Genomic DNA, 10,393 nt, shown 5'->3' on the forward strand with positions numbered 1-10,393 from the left:
GTATAATGATTACTTCTTTTCCCCTGAATTTGTAGATCATTCTTTTTACTGCTTCTAAGAAGGTGTATGCAGACAAGTTACTGAACATACTAGACCCTAAAAAGCAACTGGTCAGGTAAATTTAATTAAGAAATAGTGGAAATGTCTGTCACACTGATCTATGAAATTACTATGCTTCTACTTAATTTTGATAGCCATTTTCAGTTGGCTGCATATATAGAGATTTGTGTGTTAAATGGGGAAAATAAGTGAATTTTTTTTAAGCCCCAAAAGTCTTTAAGAGTTCCTAATTATTTAACTCCAGACAGACGTTCTTTAAAGGATACAAAGATCAAATGTATTTATTCACTTGTACATCTGTATCCTCACTTCTTTTGGGATTGGGAGGAGGTTGGGGGTATGTGGAATTTTTCACTGTGTGCATGATGTTTTCCCTTCCTTCTGTCTCTGAGATAATGCATGTGTTGTCATCTTTTTAATGGCTTAGAGAAATAAAAGTTAATTTTAACAAAAAGGATCAAATTAAACTCTTTTGCTTTTTTCAAGAGCAAATTTATCTTCCATGGAAAGAAAATGTTACATGAAATCTAACTGGAAATTGCAGTTGGTTTAGTCACTCAGGTTTTCCTGATCTGGACTCAGTTCCTTCTGTGTGTCCTGAGCCAGCAGATGCAGTGTGTTCCTGGTTAGATGGCAGTGTGTTCCTGGTTAGATGGGAATTTAAAACAATTTGAAAATTAGTTTCATTATTTCTGTCAACTGAAGTGAGATACCAAGACTCAGCAGTCTTGCTGCATCCTCTAACATATAGGAGTTAATGTTTGAGTTTTGATCAAGAGCTGAGATGCCACAAAAGGCTCCTAAAAGCTTTAATAGCTGGGTGTTCATTGTCTTGAATACTTTCTCCCATACTGTCTTAGTGGAAAATCCTAAACTTAATTTCTACTGTTAAAAGTACCTGTATTATTGAGTGGTTTCAGCTGTGGTGAAAGGCTTTTCCTAATGTCCACATTTAGGAGATTTTTCCCTTGTAAATAGAATGTGATTTTTTTTTTTTAATCTAAAGGATCAAAATGTGTCCTGTAGTCAGTTTCCATTTTGTCTTCCATATAAGCAAGCTTCAGACACACAAATGAAAATGTGTGTGTTTCATAAAAGTATATAATTTATTATAATTTATGCTCATTTTACCTAACTTTTATAAAAGCATACAAGTGATTTTGCTCTCATGACTTCATTTATTCTGAAGATTTCTATTCAGCCCCTCCAATGTTCAGGGAACAGTGGTGAGCAACACAAGCCCTTCCCTCTTGGAGCTTTCATTTTTACTAGGGGACAAATCATAGTCACACAGTTACGTTACAAATTAAAACCCCTCTTTTAAACTAGTTTTATAAAATCTACACATTTGGGAGTTTAAACTTGTTTTATCTAGTTGTATTTTGAAAAAGTTAAAACAGGTAAAACTTTTTGAACAGTATATTGAATGCGTTAGAGTGCTTTAGGGAATCATCTATGTTGGTGACAAGGTAGACTCAGAAATTCCTGTGATCTCTGAATCCTGTGAGTCCGAATGCAAATTTGATGACTAGCAAAAGTAGTTTCTTTCTAAAACTGCAAATACATGCTATTGACCCTCAGATTCCTGAATAACTGGAAGGGGTTTAGTATAATTTAATTAAAATAATCATTAGTATCCATATATATATATTCAGCTGTCTCCTGTGTCTGGTGAATTTGCTGCTATTGGAGAAGAGTTATCAATAGTGATTTGCAGTTATGTGCTGTACCTGCCTCTCCAATTTCCTCGTATCTAAATGTTTATACAAATAAAATATGGAATCTTACTTAGGTCCAACCAGGACTTAAATTCTTTTGCCTAGTCTTATTTTTTTCAAAGTAGGACTGTCTTTAAACCTTTCAGAGGTAGGTGATCATTTAACTTATGAACATTTAATTAAAAGCATTCTTTGTAATAAGGGAAAAAGAATTGTTTATACTACATTTTGTCTGGTTTTAAAATTCTTCCACTTTTCCATCACCATTGGCCCTGATTAAAATATCAGTTTTGTTGTTATTAGAGCCATGGCAGATTTTGTTGGTAGAAAATGCCCCTTTCTTGAAATTGGATAATTCAAAATATAGGTATGTGTAAGCCCTAGCTCCTGAAAAATTGTATAGTGGGATTAAGACACAAGGAAGCCAAACTACCAAATGAATTAATGTATGCAAGTGGAGTATTTCAAGGTGATCTGTATCAGTTATTAGTAATATTCAGAATCTAATATTCTGAGTGCTAAATGGAGATTAATTATTACAAGTATATAAATATTATTATAAAACCTTAATACCTTTTTAAAATGATATAGCATTTTTCAGTTTCATTGGTGAAAGATAAGTTTACATTTGTAATACTTAAATCTGAATTCATCTTTTCATTCAATCCCTGTTTTTCACCCCCCCACACACACACGCATGCAATTAAAATAAAGATGGGTGTTTGGGAAAAGTTGAAATGATGGAATGTTTTGGCCTCTGCACCTTTCCTCAAAAACTATAAGAGAAACTAAAAACATTTTTTAAAAATGCCAACACGGAAACATTCCTTCTTATATTTTCTGTTCTGGCATGTGCAGGGATAGGGAGGCTGTGTGGTCTTCTGGTTAGAGCAAAGGACTGGGAGCCAGGAGGATCCTGGGTTCCAATGCGGGGCTAACCACTGACTTACTGTGTGACCTTGGGCAAGTCACTTGACCTCCTTGTGCCTCAGTCAACCATCTGGAAAATTGGTTAAAAAGCAGGACCTCGATGACAACCAGATGCTGCATCTGAACTGAGCTTTCCTGGGTAAATAAATTACAAAAACAATTTACAGAGTTTTTAATCCCTCTTTATCATTTAATATAACATTTTGGGATAAAACAAAGTTCTTTAAGGCATGGTAATATTTGGTTGTAAGGTTTCAATAATTGCTAAGAATTTTTTTTTTTTTTTTTTGCGGTACATGGGCCTCTCACTGCTGTGGCCTCTCCCGTTGCGGAGCACAGGCTCCGGCACGCAGCCTCAGCGGCCATGGCTCACGGGCCCAGCCGCTCCGCGGCATGTGGGATCTTCCCGGACCGGGGCACGAACCCGTGTCCCCTGCATCGGCGGGCGGACTCTCAACCACTGCGCCACCAGGGAAGCCCACTAAGAATTTTTATAATAAAACTGTAGCCCAAAGCTTAGGCCCACACTTGCATTTGAATTTCCTTTGTGAGAGAAAATGATAAGGCTTAACTTGAAAAGCCTATGGTATGTGTATTGTATATGTGTTTCAGTATATGTTGTGCTTTTTACATATATATATATATATATATTTTTTTTTTTTTAGTTAATTTGTTTTTACTTTTATGTTTAGGCACCGGCTTTTCCGCGAACATTGTGTTTGTGTACAAGGAAACTATATAAAGGACTTAAATATCCTTGGAAGAGATCTTTCAAAAACTATAATAATTGACAACTCACCACAAGCCTTTGCATATCAGGTAGGAAGAGGGTTGCTAAACAAACTCAGACAAATGCTGCCAAAAGATTTGATGGGATAACAGAATTTTCACTGGTGGAATTTCCCTGTTTAGTGTCATCTTTTAGAATTAGGAATGCCAAATTAGTATATTCCTTGTGGAAATTTTTCTTTTAAATGAAGTACAACATACATAAAAATCTGAGTAGTAAATCTGAAGTAGTAAATCCCTAAGAAGGGACTATAAGATATATATCATTTAATAGCATTCTTATCTATTGTTAAATCAGTAATTTGATTATAAACATGTTTCAGAATTATGAATAGCTTAACCATGTTCTTCTGGTCTGTTTGATTTGGCATTTCAAAATATTTTCTTAGACTATTTTGTCAATATGTTTGTACCCTTTGTCAATGATTCTTAGAAATATAAATTCAACTAGAGGGAATTCCCTGGCAGTCCAGTGGTTAGGACTCAGCACCTACACCTGCTGAGGGCCCAGGTTCCATCCCTGGTCAGGGAACTAGGATCCCGTAGGCCATACAGCACAGCATATGATAGATAGACAGATAGATAGATAGATAGCAGACAGACTGGCAAGAGATTAGCCATCCTTGCAAGATATATTTTACATTATGAGTATGTTCATGTGATATGGCTGAGATTTTCTTCAGAATAAATCAGTACAGAATTGGAATGGTGGAAAGTGGGTTGGGTGTAGATGAAACAAGCTTTGCCCGTAACTTTTCTGTTTCAAAAATGTCCATAATAAAACGTAAAAAAGAATACATGGGGAAAAATTGCATATATGGTATTGAAGTATGTTCAGTTTAGGTCACTACTTTTATTCACTTGCATTTTGAAATAATGTTTTTAAGAATTGGTTCGTAAATAAAATAATTTCAGTTATCCTCCATCTCAAACACAGTGTTCTGCATAAATGTTAAAAGATATTTTATCCTAGAGAATATTTACTATAAAACAAATATGGTTTGTATTTTTGTTTTTAGACCAATGAAATGCCATTGAGTCAATTTGTTATGTTCCTACTATGTTTCAGGTTATCTTGCTAGTTGCTGGGAATAAAATAATGGGACACAGTCCCTGTGTAAGAGTATATGCTTTCTAATAGTATTCTCTGTTGAGATTGGTAAAATTCCTTTATTCAAAATGCCTAGCATTGACTAATAATATTTCTTGAATGAATAATGTTTTTAGTTATGTTAATGCAAAACTTGTTTTAATGAATATTTCTTATTAAGTTTTATATACTCTAAGAATAAATTACTCTGAAAAACCAATTATGTTTCAGTTCCTTCCTTAACATCTGTCTCTTGCACTATTAAGCTGTCAAAGAATATGACAGACATAAACTCTGATGGCATTCCTTTTTTCAAAGGAACTTACTGATTAATGTTTACTAAAATCTGTTACTTTTAAGCTTTTCCGAAGTAGGCAAAATGTAAATGAAAAGAGTTAATTACTTATTTTTCACTTTAGCTATCTAATGGAATCCCTATAGAAAGCTGGTTTATGGATAAAAATGACAATGAACTTCTAAAATTGATTCCATTTCTGGAGAAGCTAGTAGAACTGGTAAGTATATCTTATCATTTTGTTAGGTTTTTGTTGCTTTAACTCTGTTGAAATAAATCTTCTCAGTTGCTTTATGTGTACTAACTTTAAGTCAACATGGTGGGACATTAGGGCAGAGATTGAAAAAAGATTGCAAGCATTTTTGAAACATAAATTATATTAAAATTATGTTTATCAGTATTTAAAAATTTATATATCGAATGTTTTATTTTACCAGACTTCCTCTTGCTAACTAGTTGTTACTAACTAGTTTTGTTAAATTGATTTTGTAGTTCAGGTCTAGAATTAATGCTTATGGTACTGAAACTTTATTCTGGGAACTTTTTCCTCTGTGTCCATGGATTAATTTTAAAACTACTATATAAAGTAGAATTCATTGACTGAATGCTTTACCTATCTTTTGGTTTGACCTCTTATTGCATAATTGTTCTTACAAAATTAATACATTAATGATAGGCTTTTTTTTTTAATCTAAATTTAACTGCTTCTGTGTAGTATCTTTTTATTTGGCAAACAAAATAATGTAAATTGTAAAATATTGATAAATGGTGGTATAGTTTCTTTGCAAAGTAAGAATGTTCATAATGTTATGGGGATCATGTCTTTGAAATTACGTGGCTTTTAAAATGTCTATTTCTCCACACAGAATGAAGATGTTCGACCTCACATCAGAGACCGATTTCGCTTGCATGATTTGCTGCCCCCAGATTAAGTACAAAGACTTGTCAAATCACTGAAGGGGGAGAGAATGCAGGACCCTTTTGGACTAAGACAAAAACATTGCCATTACTGTTGAAATTTTGCATTTTTGTACCCCGTCTTGCTTTTCTTATCTTGGTGCCCAATAATAATCAAGGGTTACAGAAAGAGACTTTATCTCAGATTGAATACATACAGTAGGTAGGCTAAAACAGAAGAGTCTTTAGAACTAGTGCAACTTCCAGTGAAATTTTTTTATGTACAGGACATCTGCAGTTTATAAAGAATTCTGTTTCTGCCACCAGCAGTTTGACCTGTAGTCACACAGGATTTTATGATAATAACAGAGATGAAAATGGACTTTTATTTTCTCTCTGTTTGGTGCTCTAAGTGGGTTTGTAGCCACTTTTCTGTTACTTTAAAATTCTCATTTCAACAGGAATGGCCAGTAAAAGTTGTTTTATTTTTCCTGTTAAGGTTTATAACCTTTTTACATTTTTGACCTGTATTAGATTAGAATTTCATTATGCATTCCTTTTAGTTGAGGCGCTTCATAGTTTTCTGGAAATAGTCAATTTTTAGTTTTTTATTATACATTTGAATGGCCGTTTTCCTGCTTTGTCTGCCTGCATATTGTATATTTGTTTAAAAATATTCTCTACTTTTAGTCCATGTAAGTTTCATTTAGAACATGCATTTATATTTTGTTTCTGTAATATTCTACTGTAGGTGAAATCTTTTCAAAAATCAAGAGACTGGGTAGATAAGAATATATGAATGACTAATATTCAAAAGATTTAAACCATTGTGATGGCATGTGTTCCCAAGTGGTAATATCTTGCAGTGGCACACAGATTTGATGGATAAAAGGTATACCTCAGACTTCACTGTGCTCACCAATCTTTGAGGAGAATGAGTTTGGTCACCTTTTGGGCTTGATTTGGTTACTGATGCCTTTGGTTTTCTCCAGGAATGAAGTATTCAGCACAGTGATTCAGTATTTTTAGTTATTTTGCATGGGCTGGTAGTACCTCTGTTATGCTCTCAGTTACAATCAATTAAAACTCTGTGTAACAGTCTTGGTACCTTACAGTAGCTATGCATAATCCTGTGGCACAGTAAACTCCCAAGCCACCAATGCAGTTAATATGTTCTCATAGTGGTTTTCTATGCTATATGAAAATAGTCTTCAAGCCTTGGTTCTCTAATGCAGCTACCACAAGAGGTTGATATTTTTATAGTGGCGTGTAATCTCTTTTTCGGGAGGCTTTTTATGGAAGGTAGAATTTGTAAAAGTTAGTATGCTTTGCCTCTCAACTGCATTATCATGCCACAGGCTCAGACTGTTTTTGTGTAAAGGATGTCAAAGAACGGCACTTTTTCTAAAGAGAAGTTTGATATTTTGTATGCTTGTTAAGAAAGTACAGTATTGGAAATTAAAGGTGGACAACTGATAATTGAGGAGTATGTCACTTAATTTTTTATGTATATTACCTGTTTACTTGTACAACTTATTGTACAAATTACATGCAGCTTCATTTTCAAATGAATCCTTAAAATAAGGAAATCTTTTTAGGAAAACATTTAATTTTTGTATTTTTGATTTTAAAGGCATGAGTTATGTCAATTTTCAGTGTATTAATGAAGATTTTAACTTTTCATCAGGTTGAGTGTTTTCTTACTATATTATCTGTTGTGTATGTAGTTAGCATATTGTGTCACTGAACTGTTTAAAAATCTAGCATGTAGAGCAAGCCTGTTTTGTGGAAAATCCTTATTCATTAAAAAAATAATCATGGCAGATTTTCTGCAAAAAAAAAAAAGCAAAAGCATTTGCAATTCAGAATACTGGGGTTTTTTTGTTTGTTTGTTTTTAATTTAAAGAAAGGTATTTTGCTTGCAGGAAAAAATACTACAGATTCATTTTAATGAGAATCTTTGAAATGTATTTATCTTTAGGGCATCTGGGCATCTTTATGCTGTTTGTCTTCTGTCTTTCTTGAAATAAAATGTACATATGTTACCTTTACATATGCTCTTGCTCAAAATTGTGAACCTGGTTACATTTCTCCTTGCTCCCTTTTTATGTTCAAACAGCAAAACCCAAAACCTATACAGGATCTAAATTTTCAGCTTGCATTATAATTGCTGAAAGCTTTTCTGATTAAGTAACTACAGTCTCAACGGGCTTTCCCACAACTAAAAGGGAAATGTAAGCACCTATATATACCACTGTGCCTATAGGCACTTTAAAAACAACTTTTAATCATCTTTTATTGGTAAAGCTGTTTTTGATCCCCTGCTAGCAGAGCTCTTTTAAGTTGACTGACAAATGAATCAAGCCTAACAAGATTCTGTAAAGAAATAAACTAAGGGAGAATTTTATATGGCCTGAGAAAATTTCTTGAGATCAATTCAGTCTCTTTTTCTTCATTACTTGATTTGAGTCATTTTAAATTTGTTATTAATACAAAATTTAAAATAAGTTATAGAGACAGTTATCCAGCTTCCTCCACTTTAAAATGTGTTATCTTATTACCCCTTCTTTGCTTTATCTGTTGGTAGATATTACCTTAAACATTTCCATTAGTTAAATGGAGGTGTTTATGAATTGAGATGTGCCCAGCCTCTTCAGTTCACACAGAAAACATGAACTCTTAAAAACTGACTAGTAAATGCAGGAGAGATGGATACCTGATAAGACACGGCAAAAGTGACCTATATACACATTACGACTCTGAAGTACATATTATAATTGTGATATTTCCAGTGGTAAATGTCTGACTTTTAAAGACATTCTTTTAAATATTTGTATTATTGTTAGGATGTTTTAATCAGTTGTGTTTTTTAATTCCATGTAATATATGTAGCCCTAATCAGATTTATAGCACCATATTTCTCCTTGGGTCTTAAAAGAGAGTTGACAACAATTTAAAAGCATAAATTGTTTTATATTAGCTAGTATGTATATTTATTTACCTGATGGCTTTATCTTGTTTCCCAAAATTTTGGGGGCATTTGTTGAAAGCATTGTAACTTCTATAAATGGCTATTTTCTTGTAACTGTCAGTGAAAATGGATGTGTACATTGTGTTTTTATATTACTTTGGTTTTCCTGGTTTGTTTGTTTTTTGGGTTTTGGGGGGGATGTTAAACATAGAATCATTTTTTTAAAAAAAGTTATCTTTGGCCAATGACTTTTTCAACTAGATATTACTTGCATTCAACCATCTAAAGAAGTTTGTTTTTTACTGTTTCGTTTAGTCAGCTTGCTGAAAAACAGAGACTTCATCTCATCAATGAAGAAAGCATTTCATTATTCCTACAAATCTTTGCAGCGAGCACAGACTTCTTCATAAGGACCAGATCTTTTCCACGTCTTGTGTCAATCACATAAAGCTGAAATGTAAAGGACACTGAAGCCTTCATTTAATTGTCCTAACATGATGGTGTTATATACTACATCATTAGCTAGTTAAGGTTTTCTGACCTGACTTCTCTTTGTCTTCCTAGGTATTTATTTGTTATCTCTTTTAAACTTGTGTTTCTAAATTAACTTAGTGTTAATAGTCACCCACCAAATAACTATGCCAAGTAACTAGGAAAGAATGTTTATTTTATTTCCCCTTATAGGGGAAGAGTGGACTGGGAACAAAAATGTATGGGCCAAAAGGCCTTAGGTTGTCATTCATTCACTTTCTTATTCCTCTCATGAGCTGTTTTTGAGTATAGTATTTTTTCAGTGCTTATGTGCTTGATTATGTCATTACTTTTCATGTCGTCCCCTGAGTTAAAAGCCTGCTAAGAACCTGTATAAAATACATTTAAAAAATTTCAGAATAAGAACCACAGAACTCAGTATCTTATATTTAAATGCTATTTAAATTATTATTGGAATCCAAGTCTCATTCACTAGGATACATTTTTATAAAATGTTTCTCTGTATCTTGAATTGAAATTACTTGCCCAGAGGCAAGAGTTCCGGGATTATGTGTTTTGAGAAATTTTTAAAAGGGGAGATGAGAGCAACAAGTTTATACTTACTTTATGGTTTTTATATTAGTTATTAGTATTTTAAAATATATCACTGGTTCCCAAACCTGACTCATCATTAGAATTACTCTGTGGAGCTTTTGAAATACAGATTCTTGAGGCCTGACCTCTGCCAAATTGTCTCACTGGGTCTAGAGTGGGGCCTGAGAGTTCTGTATTTTTTGAAAGCTCTCCAAGTGATTCTCATAGATTTGGGAAATCACTACTTTACTTAATGTGACAGTGGTTTGGGAGTTGAGAATAGGCAACAAAATTAAGTTTACCAGACATCTCTTTGTGGTAGAGTTTTCTTTTTTTAACTGGGACCAGATTTCACAGAACTTACTCAAGATGCATGGAGGAATAATAAAGAAGATTGAGGTTACTGCTTATTATCATTCATGTCTTTCATACTTTTTAAGAGTTTGCATTTTCTAGCACTTGGAATAGTTGATCATATACACAGCTGAAGGACATATCCCTGAATGAGACCATTATATATATTAACTGTAAAATATTTCACTATTTTTTTATTTTATAAATCTTTGTAGAAATAAGCA

General features: G+C 33.3%; 1 protein-coding gene across 2 annotated transcripts in view; it reads left to right on the forward strand.

Annotated features, from left to right (window-relative positions):
• The window catches only part of CTDSPL2 (CTD small phosphatase like 2), a 68,303-nt gene extending 60,473 nt beyond the window's left edge, over window positions 1-7,830 (forward strand). For both annotated transcript variants that reach the window (XM_060005149.1, XM_060005150.1), the window contains exons 10-13: window positions 36-115; window positions 3,401-3,527; window positions 5,007-5,102; window positions 5,749-7,830. In XM_060005149.1, coding sequence (XP_059861132.1) covers window positions 36-115; window positions 3,401-3,527; window positions 5,007-5,102; window positions 5,749-5,814 — 369 coding nt within the window. In that variant the 3' untranslated portion in view covers window positions 5,815-7,830. The remainder of the gene's footprint in view (window positions 1-35; window positions 116-3,400; window positions 3,528-5,006; window positions 5,103-5,748) is intronic.
• The last annotated feature ends 2,563 nt before the right edge of the window (window positions 7,831-10,393 follow it).

The sequence above is a fragment of the Delphinus delphis genome, chromosome 2 (genome assembly GCF_949987515.2).
Source record: "Delphinus delphis chromosome 2, mDelDel1.2, whole genome shotgun sequence".
Lineage (NCBI taxonomy): Eukaryota > Metazoa > Chordata > Mammalia > Artiodactyla > Delphinidae > Delphinus > Delphinus delphis.